This window comes from Mus caroli, chromosome 7 (assembly GCF_900094665.2).
Source record: "Mus caroli chromosome 7, CAROLI_EIJ_v1.1, whole genome shotgun sequence".
NCBI lineage: Eukaryota > Metazoa > Chordata > Mammalia > Rodentia > Muridae > Mus > Mus caroli.
In genome coordinates, this window is record NC_034576.1 from 47796682 (window position 1) to 47812409 (window position 15728).

Below are 15728 nucleotides of genomic sequence, written 5' to 3' on the forward strand. Positions count from 1 at the left end.
TTTGTTTGTTTGTTTGTTTGTTTTTGAGACAGGGTTTCTCTGTGTAGCCCTGGCTGTCCTGGAACTCACTCTGTAGTCCAGGCTGGCCTCGAACTCAGAAATCCGCCCGCCTCTGCCTCCCGAGTGCTGGGATTAAAGGCGTGTGCCACCACCGCCTGGCTGGATAACTCTTAAGAAAAGGAGAACTGAATATACAAACCAAATCACGTTTGTACTGATGTGTCCAAGTAATATTTTTGGACTTTTTTGGGTTGAGTAAAACATATTTGAAAACAAACAAACACAACCCCCTCACTTGCTTATTTTCATCTCCCAGGGAGGCTACTGGGTGTGTATGGCTGCACTCCGACTGGACAGCGCTGTGGAGTTTCAGTCCCCAGCACATGTGCTCTGATGCTTTCCTGGGTTCCTAGGCTTCTGAGCTACGAGTTACATTTCAGTTGATGCGATGTTCCAGAAAGTGAATTAAATCAACAAAGGTCCCCAGGGAGAGCAGAGAATGCTTGGCTCTGATGGCGTGCTTAGGAAGTAGATCAGAGCAGTGGCCAGCTAGAGCTCAACGGGGACCAGGGACTATAGGTGACATTCCTGTGTCCGGAAAGCAGGGCAGGACAGTCAAGAGAATGGGAAGGAGAAGGAGGAGAGAGAGGAGAGAGGAGAACCAACCATAAGGGGAGGGGCAAGTAGAGAGAACTGGGAAGGGGAAGGAGAAGAAGGGGGGAGGAAGAGAGGAAAAACAGGAGAAGGAAGGAGGGGGAGGAAAAAAAAAGACAAAAAATGAGGAGGGGTTTATTTTCTTTCTTTGTTTTTTTTAAGCCTATATGGCTTATTTATTTATTACGTGGTACTGGGAGTTGAACTCAGAGCCTAGCACATGTTAGGCAAATGCTCTGCCACTCTGTTACAGTCCCAACCCTGAGGAAGGGTTTCACGGAGGATAGCCAGGGCTACACAGAGAAACCCTGTCTCGAAAAAAACCAAAAATAAATAAATAAATAATAAAAATAAAAATATAAAAATAAATAAAAATTTTAATGTCACTTTAAAAGATGAGGAGCCAGGCAGTGGTGGTGCATGCCTTTAATCCCAGCACTTGGGAGGCAGAGGCAGGTGGATTTCTGAGTTCAAGGCCAGCCTGGTCTACAAGTGAGTTCCAGGACAGCCAGGGCTACACAGAGAAACCCTGTCTTGAAAAAAAAAAAAAAAAGATGAGGAGGGGAATGACATAGCAGAACAGGGAGGGAGAGAGTCAGCACCCGGTAGAGACAGATGGATCTCTGTGAGTTCAAGATCAGCCTAGCTTGGTCTACAAAATGAATTCCAGACCAGCCAGGGCTATACAGTGAGATCCTGGGTCAAAAAGCCATAATAATAGGGTATTCTATCAGTGTTTATATTAATTAATTACATGTTTGAGTGGTAACAATTTGGAGTTGTCGAGTAACAAACATGAAATTATTCTCACCTCTCTCTTCATGCTACTAGAATGCTCTGACTCACACTGGAAGCTCCCAGCTCTATTCCAGAAGGGTGGGAGGAACCGCACAAACTGCCATAAGGAGCAGGGAGGCAGCACTTTAACCCAAACCCTGTGCTCAGCAAACAGACCAGAAGAAAGAGCGGCTTAGAAAGAAGTCCAAGAGAGGGGGAGCAGTGGGCGGGGCTGGGGGGGGCTGCCAGCTTTAAGGTGGAAAGGAACGGCAGGGAGAGAAGGAGCTTTTAGAACCTGCCTCCCCACGCCCTGCCACTCGCAGGAAAAGCAGCACTTCATCTTAAGTGAGGTGCATCAGGAGCCACAGCAAGCTCCAGCCAAACCGCACCCCAGCAGCTGGTTCTGAACCCACTGCTGCTGGCCTTCCTGAAGACTAATAGAATACTGCATCCTGGGAGACCAGAACCAAAGGGTCTCAGCTCAGAGGCAAACAGCAAGGTCAGAAGGACCAAGTCTCTCTGGTCAGATGCCTATGAGCTGAGATAACGTCAAAGGACATCTTTTCCTTCCTTCCTTCCTTCCTTCCTTCCTTCCTTCCTTCCTTCCTTCCTTCCTTCCTTCCTTCCTTCCTTCCTCCCTCCCTCCCTCCCTCCCTTCTTCCTTCCTCCTTCCTTCTGTATGTGTATGTTATATGTACATTGTTTATTCGGCTGTGTGTGCACATGTGTGTAGAAACCAGAGGTCAATATTGGATGTCTTCCATCGCTGCCTGCCTTTTGTTGTGCTCGCGGGCATGGTGTATGTGTGCTTGTATGAGTGCACAGAGGCCCGAGGAAGACCCAGAGGACAAGCTGCTCTAGCACGCTCCACTTTATTCTCTTGAGACAGGGTCTCTCACTGAACCTGAGCTGGGCTGGTTACTGGCACTCCCCAGCAGTCCTTCCTGTGTCTGTGCCTCACACAGTGCCGGGGTTGCAGGCACGCACACAGGCACCCCAAGCTTGTTTTGCAGATGCTGGGGATCGGAAGTCCTCATGCTTGCTTGGTAAATTGCTTCTACCTAAGTTATCTCTCCAGCCAGGTCTTCTTGCTGAATTGGGAGCTCATCTATCAGAGAGTTTGGCTAGCCGGGGAGCACCTGAGAGTGTCGTATCTTTGTTCTGGCAGTGCCAGCGGTACAGGGTTTAACACGGGTCTTCATGCTTGCACAACAAACACATGACTTAATGAACCATCTCCCCAGCCCTACCAACCTGGCAAATGGCAACTTTCAGCAACATCGGTGGTTCTTGTCTCCCCCTCTCCAGTGAAAATTACAAGTGAATGGGGTCATGGGCATCTGGCAGAGGAACTAACACATTAGAGGCACTCAATGACTATTTGCCTGAAAAACTGATGAATAGGCCAGGAGTCCCACCTTTAGTCCCAGCACCCAGGAGGCAGAGTCAGGCAGAACTCTGCGAGTTCAAGGTCAACCTGGTTTACAGAGTGAGCTCTAGGACAGCCAAAGCTACAGCGTGAGACCTGGTCAAAAGACCCAAAGTAAACAGACAGACAAAATGGATGAGTGGAAACAAACGAAAAATGGAGGAATGGATGTTGGATGCTGTGTCCCGACCTTGAGGGAAGGAGGGATTTTTCTGGGGCCCCTACAGAGAGCAGAGTCCCTGGGGCCAAGGGTTATACCCACCAGAATACTCCCTTTTAGATTCTGCTCTGGGAATTCTTGCAATTTGGAAAACCTCTACACTCTTTCCAATTCATGTCAACAAGGAGAGGTCTGAGCAATTGGGAGCCGAGAGCAGAGGAAGGTTGGCCCTCTCTAAACAAGGAAAGGCAAGGATTTGGCTTGAGGGAAAGATAGGGCAGTCAGTCCCCATAGTCATAAGAGATGGACGGAGCCATGCAGCCACATTTCTAACTTGAATGTGTGTGTATATAGTATATATATATATATATATATATATATATATATATACATATATAGTTATATAGTTATGGTTATCTATATAGTTATGGTTATCTGCCAAGGTAGGATGACCACCACTCTGGCTTCCTAGCTTCAAGTAAGAAGTTTCCCATTGCATGGAGCCCTGGAAAGTTTTCAGGGTTCCTGCCTAGAGCATTAGCAACATCTGTCATATGAATGTGACAGATGGGTCTAGGGAGAGGGTAAAGGAGGAGGAGGTGTCCCAGCAAGGGTTGATGGCCAGGGCACGGCACTGCAGGAGACAAATCAGAGCTGGCTGATAAGGGAGTACTTAACCCAGACCCCAACGGGAGGCTCAAGGCTCGCTGGCTCATTGAGCGTTTGGATACAGAGTCCATGTGACCCCAGAAAGAGAGGATAGAGATGGAGAGAGGGAGAGCTACAAGAGAGAACGTTGCTGAGCTTGGCAAAAACAAGCAAGCAAGCAAGCAAGCAAGCAAGCAAGCAAGCAAGCAAGCAAACAAAACCCCAAAACACAGGGCAAGACTCCAGCAGGTGGTGAGACTATATCTCAGTCCGCAGCCTCGTTCTCAGCTCAGATAATCATCTTCCCAGTTGCCCTGACAGTTATGAGTGGTCGCTTGATAGGTTCTTAGAAAGATGCACAAGTCCCTGAGAGGGCCAAGGCTGGCAGAGAGAAGAGCCTGCACTCCATCACACTTCCTCCTCCATGCTTGTTACTAGGACGTGCTCCATGGAGCGGCAGCAGCTTTCCTGTGACCATGAGGCAACCAAATGAGCATGAAGGCCTATACTGCAAGTTTGGCAGAGCAGAAATGTGTACAGAGTTTGGACCCTTGAAAGCATCTTTGAACTATCCTGCTAGCCAAGTACTATTTCCTTTTCCTGTTTGAGACAGGGCCTCACTATGTAGTTCAGAATGGCCTTAAGCCCTCAATCCTTTTGCTATACCCTCCCAAGTGCTGGGACGACAGGCATGGGCCACCACGATTGGCTCCCTGGACTTGCTATCCTACAAGATACAGAGAGCAGTGTGTCAATGTTCTTTCCAATCTCGAAGCGTATCTGCTTTGCTGTTAACCACGTTTCTAAGTACAGGAACCGCAGATCCCCCAGAACTGCTCTTTTACCACGTTTAGGTGGGCGAATACTTTTTGGTACAGAGCTTTGTGGATATGAGTACACTGTAGCTGTCAGACACACACCAGAAGGGGGCATCAGATCCCATTACAGATGGTTGTGAGCCATCACATGGTTGCTGGGAATTGACCTCAGGTCCTCTGGAAGAGCAGTCAGTGCTCTTAACCACTGAGCCACCTCTCCAGCCTTTGGTAGAGAGCTTTATCCTCGGGCTCACCTCATACTGTGCCAGCTGACTGCCTTCCTTCTCTTGGGGCTCGACAGTCCACTTGAGAGAAAGGGGTAACAGATCTAGCCAGAATGGCTGCTTGAGGGATGAGTAAGAAGGTGGGGCCTGAGGAAGGTTCTAGGGGACATAATGGCCTCCATACTGCTCATGCTCCCCTCTGGTCTTGAGTGGAGAACACTCAGGAACAAGAACTAAAGGCTTCTTTGCTTAGTCCCCTGCAAAGGTGTCTCACCGCCTTGGCACAAAGCCAACCCTGATGGTCCCAGGGGTCACCATTTGTCGTCCTTGCCTCTGCCCTTTCACTCTAGGTCCATGCCCTTCAGCCACCTGGTCTTCCAGATGTCCCTCCACACCAGCCCCAGGGCCTCTATATGTCCTGTGCTTGCAAGGCTCTGCGTCAACCCGTGAGTGCACACGTGCTATCTCTTCCCAGAAGCCCACCTGATGCCCTGGTGGCTGTGACCCCGCCGAGAAGCCCACTCACACACCCTGGTGACCCTGCCAGTTTGTGTGATTGCTGCTCGTTTTTCCTCTCTGATGCTCAGCAACAGAGAACAGGAAATATCTACCTGTACTGTCCAGCACAAAGAAGGGATAAGAGAAGAAACACATGCCGAAAGAGGCAAGAGAGCGGCTGCACTCCATGTAGGAAACCGCAGTTCTGGAGGACGAGTCCAGAGCTTGGGATAGACCAGGCCAGCCCTCTACTGCTGAACCACAAACCAGGCCCCACATTAAGTCTGCCATTTTGGGGGCTGCACTTTGAAGACTGAATTTAACTTTAGCCCTATGATTTAGAGAGCTAATATTTAAAAATATTTTTTAAAAAAAGTCACCTCCCATAATCGAATTATTCACTGCAGAGTTCAGAACTGATGATATCAATACAATAACCCACAAAGACCCACAGTGCTCTGGCCACTGCTCTGTGTGCATTAACTAAGTTTTTTGTTGGTTTATTTTGAGACAGAGTATGTAGCCCTGGCTGTCCTGGAACTCACCAAGAGCTGCCTCCCAAGTGGTGGAATTAAAGGCGCGCGCCACCACTCCTGACCAGACTTTGTTCTTATAGCAAGGAGATGTCCTTGTGATCCTCACTGTGCACACAGAAACAGACTCAGAGCACCGAGTCAGGTGTCTAAAGTTACAAAGCCACGAAGGGGCCTAGTCACAGTCCTGACTGTCCCAGGTCTCCTTAGCGAACCGCCCCAGGATGACCTCTGACACGAGCCCCCACCCTCCCCAAGTGCTCTAGGGCCCCCACTGCCCGAGTCTGCGCTGACCCTGCCTTGAGCTGAGTGAGCGCCTCTTCCACTCTCGGCTGGTTGTATCGCACCATGTAGCTGTGCATATCAGGGTAGTTGCTTCGGATATTCTTCTCCGTGGACCCATTGGGCACCGTTCCAAACTTCAGGGGTGGGTATTGCTCCTGGGGCCGCTGGAACTAGGACAGAAGGAGGACTTATTAATGTACCCTCTAGGAAACACCCAAACCGAATGCCACATTCTGGAGACCCTGCAAATTAAGGGTCAGGTTCAGAGGGTGTTGGCAGAACCACACCCTTTGCTATGTAAGGTATGACCGACATATTGTTTGCACCGATGTTCTACCTCCATTCCCCTGAAGACAACACTTAATGCAACCCATTGCATCTATGCTACAATCCGCTCACAGTCTGAGATAGGGGGCTAGCCACTGTAGTCTCACAGTGTCCCTTATGGCTTCCACCCCCACATGCTGTGGGAGGATACCAAAGGCAAGAGTACAAACAGAGGGGGTGGGCATTCGGAGTGTTTGGATGGGATAATTCTATGCATGGTTGAATCTAATCAGTAAAAATTTGGACTTGACTTTATTGCTGTTCTTATTCTAGACAGTGACTTACTATGTAGCCAACCTGTCCTTGAACTTATGATCCTCCTGCCTCAGCCTCTGGAGGACTGCAATTATAGGCATGCATCACTAGCCTGAGATTGACTCCTGAATGTCCTGGTGCTCAGTGTTATTTCTACATTATTAGTCATTCATTGCTGATGTATTTCACCCAAGCATGGTCACCAATGGATTAGCTGTGTCAGAAATTCCATCTTCATTATGGTGTGAGTGATCCACTTGTCTAGAACACCCCATTTGGCATTACTGCTCCTGGGACATTGGGAACAGCCTCTTTCCCCAGGAATGTTTAAATCGTTCAGCTCCTTTCAGAACCTTCCATCTTTACTCCTCTGGGGACGAGGGGGCAGACACTCCCAGGAACCCCTCTGCCCTGGGACAAGTTACAAGCCAGATCAGCCTGCCCCCTGTACACACCTTCCGGTCACTGAGCCCAGACACGGTGTCCACATACTCCTCCTGGATCATGAAGGCAGCCAGATTGGCTGTATAGCTGGCAAGAAAGATGACGGCAAAGAAGGCCCACACCAGCACCATGATCTTGCTGGTGGTGCCCCGAGGATTCTCCACTGGCACGGAGTTGTTGAACACCAGGGCCCACAGCAGCCAGATGGATTTCCCAATGGTGAAGGTAGAGCCTCCGGGGCCTGTGGGGGCCAGGACAGGACATGGACCTCACAGTCCCTCCACTCCTCATACTTAGCTCTACCCCAGGGCTACTGGGATATAGTTCTGTGTGGGGTCAGCTAAGGAAGGGACTCACGTTTGCCCGTGGCCAGGCTTCGGTTATAGCCCACAGGACTGAGGTACTCAAAGATGAAAACTGTGACGGCGACCACGGTGAGGCACATGACGAACATCATCACCCACACAGCGGGGCTGTAGGGCTCTGGGGACATGGGAGGCATCAGCCAAGCAAAGGCTTGAGGGACAGAGGGAGCCCAGTTGACTCCATCCTATTCTGCTCCCTCTCCTGGTCCCTACTTCAGGGACGGCCTATTATCATATAGACTTCTGGCAGTCTTCTCACAGAGAGCTACTATAACCGTTTCTATGGTTTTCACCGGCCCCATCAGCTGTCTACTATATATCCTGAGCTCAAGACCTGAGTCTCCACCTCACCAGCTTTCCCTCAGGGCCTTTCATCCCATCCCAGGCTCTGCCTCTTGGCAGCCGTGACCACCCAGCCCCGGGCTCCTTGATCCTGTCCCTCAAGCTCCTTGGGTCTGTCTTCCCCATCTCCACGGCCAGCAAAGAAAAAGCATAGTCTTCTCTCTGGGACCATCTCCCCAATCTCATGGCCCCCAGGGGAAAGGATCTCTCTCTCTCTCTCTCTCTCTCTGGAACCTTGTTCAGACTGCCAAGAGCAAGGGGCAACAGATATGACCTGCTGGCCTTGTCCTTTTGCCCACTTCTGTTGTCCCCAGATCAGGAGTTGATGTTTCTGCCCAATGCACCACAAAGTGGCTTCCTGGTCACACCCAGATCCATAAACATCGTCCCTCACTGATGTGCTTCTGCATACCTCTGTCCTTTGTGTCATGGACCACTGCGGTGGCCCCCTTGCCAACCTTTAATCCCAGCACTTGGGAAGCAGAGGTAGGCAGATTCCATTGAGTTCGAGGCCAGCCTGGTACCAGAGTACCAGGACTGCCAGGGCTACACAGAGAAACCCTGTGCCAAAGAAACAAACAAAAAACCAAAAAAAAAAAAAAAAAACCCCACAAACACACAAACAAACAAAAAACAAACAACAACAAAACCCTCTCCTGTCCTATCCACACTAACAGCCACCCTGTGCCTCTCTCTCTTCACCTCAGCCTAATTTCTCATGATAACTATTGGGGGTGGTCTAGTCTGCATCTCTCAATGTGGGGGGGGAGCTCCTAGGAGACAAGAATTTGCCTGTCTTAGTCACTATGGTCTTCTAGGTCTTAGGTTTAATCCCCAGCACTGGAAAAAACAAACAAACTAAACAAACAAACCCTATACATTTTTGTGCTGGGGTACACCTGGCCCCAGAGAGCCCTCCTTAAGGAAAAAAAAAAAAAACAAACCAAAAAACCAAAAACAAATCCTTATACTCTGGAGGCAGACAGAGACAGAGACATAAAAGACTAGTTGGATGTTCAAGGCAAAACCTAAGCTACATATTAAGTCTATATCTTAAAACAAAATAAAACAACCAAAAATCAGCTAGGAGGTGGTAGCCCACATCTTTAATCCCAGCACTCAGGAGGCAGGTCTCTTGAGTTCCAGACCAGCCTGGTCTATAGGGCTAGTTCCAAGACATCCAGGGCTACATAGAGAAATCCTGTCTTGAAACACTCCCCCCCCCCAAAAAAAAATTATTGGGCTGGAGAGATGTCTCAGTGGCTAAGAGCACTGGGTATTCTCCCAGAGGACCCAGGTTCAATTCCCAGTGCCCACATGGCAGCTCACAGCTGTCTGTAACTCCAGTTCAGTCAAAATGACAATGCACAGAAAATAAAAATAAATAAAATCTTTAAACAAACCAAAACCAAAAATCTGGCCAGATGTGGTAGGGCACACCTTTAGTTCCAATACTCAGGAGACAGAGGCAGGCAGCTTGCTCTGAGTTCTGAGTTTCAGGACAGCCAGGAACATAGAGAGACCTTGTCTTTAAACAAATAAAAACAACAACAACAACAGCAGCACCCCAGACAACTGTGGATGCAAACCCAGGGTGAGAGCTGTGGAAGGCACTGCAAGAGAAGGCTCCTGAGCTCAGGCTGGCTGAACTGCCTGTTGAACTTCCTGCCAGGCAAAGTATTTCTTCCATTTTACAGATCAGGAACCTCAAGTTGGAAGTGATGTCACCTCATGGGACCCAGGGCCCACAGTGTGAGGGACAGTTGTTCCAGCCTTGTCTAAGTATGACTCTCTGTCTTGGCTGGCTCACCGAGGAAGGCAGAGGGGGACACAGTGCCATTGCTGCGTGCCACCATGACGCTGATGCCTGTCTCTACAAAAGGGACGGAGAAGTCCACGATCTCTGACCGCTCCTCATTGATGGTGAGGGAGCCGATGGCCATGTCCGCACGCTGATAGAACACCTGGGGTGGATCGAGGAGTTGGCAAGGGGAGCGGCTCAGAGGACAGAGGCCAGCGCTGGGCAAAGCCTGGCCCTGGGAGACAGTGATGGTGTGGGAGACAGGCTAGGAGGTCTGGTTGATGAGTGAGGAGGGGAACAGAGGAGCAAGGGAAGTAGGGGAGAGAGAGAGCAGAAGCAGGAGCAGAAGAGGTCTCCTCTACCCCGCCCACTGTCCCAACATCACTTGCTTAAGGTCTAGGGATCCAGATTTCCTGCCCCGCCCCCTTCTAGGAGTTCCACCCTCCAAACCCCCTTCTTATGACTTCTACCCTCTAGTCCCGCCCCTCCCTAGGAGATCCACCCTCCTAGCCCTCCTCGCCATTGTCCTTCAAGGTCCCTTCTTCTGACCGCCTCCCATAAACTGGCCCTGCCCCAAGCATCCCAGTCCTACCCCTGAAGTTTCCCTCAGCCTGTGACCCTCCACTTCACACAATGCCCTTACCAAGCCGGGCAGTCTCCTTTGGCCACGCCCCCTGCTCCAGGACGCCCTCCTCATGGCCTAAATCCTCAAGATTCCTCTCCCACAGGTTCTGTCCCGCCTGTCTTACCTCACCAATCATGCCATTCCAGACGCCATCGATCTTCTTGCCATGCTTGCCGTTGGTAACCAGGTAGAGGTCATAGCTGAAGCCGATGGTGTGCGCCAGCCTCTTCAAAATGTCAATGCAGAAACCCTTGCAGCATCTCTTCTCCGGGCGGGGAGCGTCAGGCGGAGGGCTGAGGGGAGCGACCAGGCTTGAAGAGGTTGGGGACCACTGTTAGGCTCTCCCATGAGGCCAGAGGCTGCTAAAACTATGGATAGTGCTTTCTTGGGAGATGAAGCTTAAGAATTTCTTGGCTTCCCCGCCAGGTCACACAGCGGGAGGGCTGTGGGGCTGGAGCCTAGCCCGCTGTGCTTCAGGGGAAAGAAAGAGGCCGAACCCTCTGGCTTAGGGGCTGTCACCTGTGGGTACGGTTGAGCTGGCTCCGGCAGGGAACCGAGTCTCTGATGCAGGTGCCGCTGATGGGGTCTGCGGGCTCTACAATGACAAAAGGTCTCTCCTCCAGCGTGGCCACAGTGAGGTGCTGCGTGTCATCCACCGGCTGCAGGAAGCGGCCATAGCGGGACCATAGAGGGTACTTGAGGCGGAGGGTCTGCTGTTCCCAGCTGCCCACCTTGGCAAAAAAAACCAAAACCAAAACAAAACAAAAACAAAAAACAACAAAACAAAACCAAACAAACACAAGAGTCATACTGCCTAGCACGATGGCAGCATTCCAGAGTGTCCTGACTTTGCTGCCCCTCCCTCAAACCAAAGATCGAGTTTACCATTTTCCTCCAGAACCCAGAATACCTTGCTCCTTCCTCCTTCAGACCAGAACCTGTGCCTTCAGTTTTAACTTTCCATAGCACGTTGGAGTCTAGACCTGTCTCTCCTCCCTCAGACACAGTGGTCCAGACCCCCCCCCCCAGCCCTCCTCCCTTAGACCCATGGGTCCAGGTTCTCTCTTACAGATGCCTGGGGTCTGGTTGGCCACTCACCACTTCCCACGTCCTGTCTCTGGTGAGGGAGATGACTACCAGTGACGGGTTTACCAGAAAGCCATCCTCATTGAAGGAGTAGTCTCGGTTATCCCAGGTGATGTTCATGAAGTACCTGCCCGGGAGGAGGGGGGGGGGGCGGCTTTCACATTGGGACCTGGGTTGAGTTCCTTGGCTGCTGAGGGCTGAGCCTCTTTTCTATAAGCCATCCTGGCTTTCCGAATTCTCCCCTTAGTTGCCAGAACCCCCAAAGACCTGGTCCCATGCTCTCGGCTTGGTGTTGCTAATCCCTCATTGTATACCATGGTTTGGCCTCTTTCTGAAACCCCCTAACGTGGGTAGGAAAGGTGTCCTCCAGGCCTTTGAAGGGCTGGGCTGTACCTAAAAACCCATCTCTCGTCTTGAACAATTTTGATAAGTTGTAAACACTCTCATAAACATTCTCCTTGTCCCCCCATCCAGGCTACCAGTCTGCAAGCCCCACTCTCCTTTTCCCACCTCTCCTCCACCAGCTACAATTTCTCTGGACCCTCCCCAAGGCCTCCTGCCTGGCTTTCCAGTCTGTATCCCACCCCGGAGGAGTCTCTCTACACCTAGAGCTGCATCTGTGTCTGGCTCCCCTCCTTAGGACCTGCTTTTGGCTCCCAGGATCCCAGAACAGAGTCTAAGCTGTACAACCACACACACAAGGCCAAGTTTTGGTCCCTCCCACTTTCCTGGCCTCATCACTTCATCCCCTCCCTCAACTGCTCTGTGCTATGGAGGCCCTGTGTTTGCTTAGGGTTTGTTTGTTTGTTTATCCTTGAGTCTTTCTGTATGCTTTACTCATGCCTGGAATGAGTGTTTTCCATGTCTGATGAGCTTGCTGATCACCCTTAGACTGAAGCTGGCCTGAAGGCCCTCCCTGTGTCCCCTTTGGGCTACTCCCATCCACAGAGATGGCTGAAGCCCTACCGCTCTGAGGCTTTGCTCTCTCTTTACACAGGTCTTCCAGCCTCAGCTCCATCTATGTACCTTGATTTTAAAGAAGTATGTGTGTGTGTGTGTGTGTGTGTGTGTGTGTGTGTGTGTGTGTTTGTGAGCTCCCCAATATGGCAATATGGGTGTTGGAAACCCAACCTGGGCCCTCTGCAAGAACAGCAAGTGCTCCTAACTGCTAAGCCATGCCTCCAGCTTCTCCCATATCTACATTATCTTAGCCTTTAAGTGTTACCTACCCACCTGGTGTCACCTAACCCTCTGGGCTTTTTAGTCTCACATCCCCCGGTTTATTTGATCTAGGAGGCTGCCATCTGTGGACAGTTCTTTCTTTTCTGGCCTGATCCTCTCCCCTGCCTCCCTGCATTAGACTGTCAGCTCTGTGATGAGAGTAGGGAATTTATTTAATTTTTTTTTTCAGTTTTTGAAATTCAGGGTCTCGTTATATAGCTTTGGCTAGCCTGGAACTCACTATGTAGACCAGGCTGGTCTTGAACTCATAGAGCTCAGTCTGAGTGCTGGGATTAGCTACTGCCACACCCAACTTTGATTCTTTTGTGCCTAAAGCAATGCCTGGCACATAGCTTCTCAGTAGCAGGTTTTTCAGTGGACGGATGTTTGGCCAGCGGTTGATCCTTAGGTGTCAGTTTAGGATCCCGTCCGCCAGGAAACCTCCCTGACCCTGGAGTTTACCCCCCCAGTTATGCAGCCTGCGTTGGGAGGCTGATGGTTACCAACCAGTCTCCCCTTGGGATGCTCTTTTACAGTGAGACCTGTAGGCTCTACAATTATGAGGAAGGAGAAAGTATGCATTAAGATCTGAACAGTAGCTGGGGAGAGTGAGCCTGAGGGGAGAGAGACTAGAGTCAGAAAGGTGAAATTGGGAGATGAAAGGGCCGATGGCCGGCGCTTGGCCTCGGTTTCTGCAGTCTCTTCAGTGCATGTTTATCTTTCCAATGGAGCCTCTTTCTCCTGGGAAAATTTAAAGGAGACTGCTTTTTTGCAACCCAAAACTGTCCTGGTTGGGCAGGATTCCTCCCCCCACCTTCCCCACGGCTGCTGCTATCTCCATTACTGCAAGCCTCACACTGTGTGGCCATTATTCCCATCCCTGTATGTCACCTCTTTAGGTCCTTGCATTCTTTGAAGAAATCTGTGGTCTTATTCATCCCTGTGTTTCCAGGGCCCAGCGTGAGCCCTAGTTCCTAGCAGGCGCTCGGTATTTATGAACACAGGATGCTCTTCTCACCCTCTTGTTCTGGGGTCCTGATTCCCAGCTCAGTTGTCCGTTCTCCCTGCTTAGGCCCTCTTCTGCACCACCACCTCCTCCCAGACTCATTCCTTCTGCTGCGGTCACTGTGTGCACAGTGTCCCCACTCCCAAAGCTTTACATGCTAGGGCTGCTGTGACACCGTTTCCTTCCAACATCACAGGGTGTAGGCTGGACCCATGGCCACAACAGGGTGCCAGCCTCCTTGGCAGCCCGTCCAGGCCACATGCAGGGGTGGTGCTAAAATATCTAACAGTCAGCATAGTACAGGTTACTACCCAACCAGAGCGTGAGCCTTCCCTATCAGTGAAGATGTTTAACTAACCAGAAGGGATGTGCCCTGTACAGTCAGGATGTCAGTCCTGGCCAGGTGAGCCCTGTGCCCTCCACATCTCTCAAAGGTGCTTGCTCTCTGCTATGACTTTCTGCCTTCCCTAGACTAGGCTCATTCTGCCATGCCTACAACCCTGCTTCTACTCTGCAGAGTAGGAGAACACTGAATCACCACATGGAGCCCCAGTTTCCTGACAGCCAGGACCGCCAGACACTCGTCTCTGGGCTGCTATGTGACAGAGACACAAACTTCTGCCTTGCACGGCCGCTCGATCATTGGGTCTTGTTATCACTGAGACTCACCTCCTGGGGATTTATTTTATCCAGCCTAAGATGATATCAATTGTCACTGTTTTTTACTTACAGAACAAACAAGCAAACAAACCCAGAAGCTCTGCCAGTTCAAACATAACTGATCAGATATCTTGACTTCAAAGGCGAGTGTGTGTATGTGCATGTGTGTAATATTTTTTTGTCTTAGATATTTTAGCCTTGGTTCCTGCTTCCATCTCCAGATTGCTGCTGAGATAGCAAGTCTATACTGCCACAATGAACTAAAATTAACGTTTTTTTATTGCCTTGCTTTATTTATTTGAGACTGGGTTTCATATAGCCCAGGCTAGCCTCCAACTTACTATACATTCAAGGACGCCCCTGAATGACTGAGTCTTCTGCCTCCACTCCTAAAGGCCCTGGGATTAAAGTCTTTCACCACCACGTCCAGCCTTATGTTTACATATCCTGAAGCTATGAAAAAATGATGACAAACTCTGTATATTAGGTGCTTTCCAAACTCGCTGGCTGCACTCCAGAAAGGAGACCCAGTTGCACCCGTTTACAGAAAGGAGATCAGAACCTGGAGGAGTTCCAGCCCAGCCCACTGATGAGTGAGTACTTTCCCGCCAATCACCTGTGCAGACTCTCCCCGCGGTGGGTGCGATTCTGGGCGCGACAGTCATGGCCCAGCTCAGGCAGGAAGCCATAGTCTCGCAGCAGGGCCTGGGCACCTCTGGCCACCACCGCCACACCAGCAGCCACTCGGCGTGCCAAGTCGTCACGCCAGCCAGCAGAGCGCACTGCAAACAGCCCAGCAGGCAGTGGGGCACCTCCTGGCAGAAGAAGGGGTTCCCCAGGGACCCCGGAGCCCCCACCTCCGGCCAGCTGAGGTCCCACCATGAACCAGACGTAGCCAGGCCCAGTGAGACCAGCCTCTTCTGCCGCCCGGAAAACAGGCTCTGCCTCCTCGCGGGCGCAGAAGAGCAGGCGGATCTGCGCACTGACACTACGGAGCTGTGCGCCCAGGACGGCCTCACCCGCTCCGGGGTCCAGTGTCAGCGCTCCTCGATGCTCCCAGCCCACCAGGCTGCCATCAGTCAGCACCTCGATGTATGACAAGAAGGCTCGGTGGCCTGGGGCACGCGTAGTCACTGCCACAAAGGATGTCCAGTCGTACTCCTCCAGCACCTCAAAAATGACCTGCAGCTGTTGCTCTGTGGAGGAGCCAAGCTGCAGGAAGGTGGAGCCCTTCTCCTGTGGGAACAGGGAGGACAGTGAGCAGAGCATGGTTGCCTGAGCCAGTGCCACCACAGCTTCCACTATGGCTGCTCACCAGGCCTGGCTCCTTTTCCTTCTGTGGTACAGGCTTCCTCTAGGTCATGTTTAGCCACATAACTGAGTTCTTTCAGGCTCACCTAAAAAAAACCTCGCCCTGAATTTTACTCTCCTGTCTGAGGGCAGTTGTAGAGACCCAGAAGACCTAAGGTCTCACAGTCACAGGAGGGATGCAGCCTGCGCCGCTCAGCATGTGGAAGAAGGCTACCGCCAGTCAGGACTTCCTATTTGGATTTTGTATGGACGAGAAACT

General features: G+C 51.0%; 1 protein-coding gene across 1 annotated transcript in view; it reads right to left on the bottom strand.

Moving 5' to 3' along the window:
- Window positions 1-15728, bottom strand: part of Grin2d (glutamate ionotropic receptor NMDA type subunit 2D) — a 37407-nt gene that overhangs the window by 14755 nt on the left and 6924 nt on the right. Inside the window, exons 3-10 of the mRNA XM_021167257.1 lie at window positions 14775-15394; window positions 11284-11398; window positions 10705-10916; window positions 10310-10478; window positions 9570-9723; window positions 7410-7535; window positions 7064-7293; window positions 6036-6196 (exon numbers count right to left, since the gene is read on the bottom strand). Coding sequence (XP_021022916.1) covers window positions 6036-6196; window positions 7064-7293; window positions 7410-7535; window positions 9570-9723; window positions 10310-10478; window positions 10705-10916; window positions 11284-11398; window positions 14775-15394 — 1787 coding nt within the window. The remainder of the gene's footprint in view (window positions 1-6035; window positions 6197-7063; window positions 7294-7409; window positions 7536-9569; window positions 9724-10309; window positions 10479-10704; window positions 10917-11283; window positions 11399-14774; window positions 15395-15728) is intronic.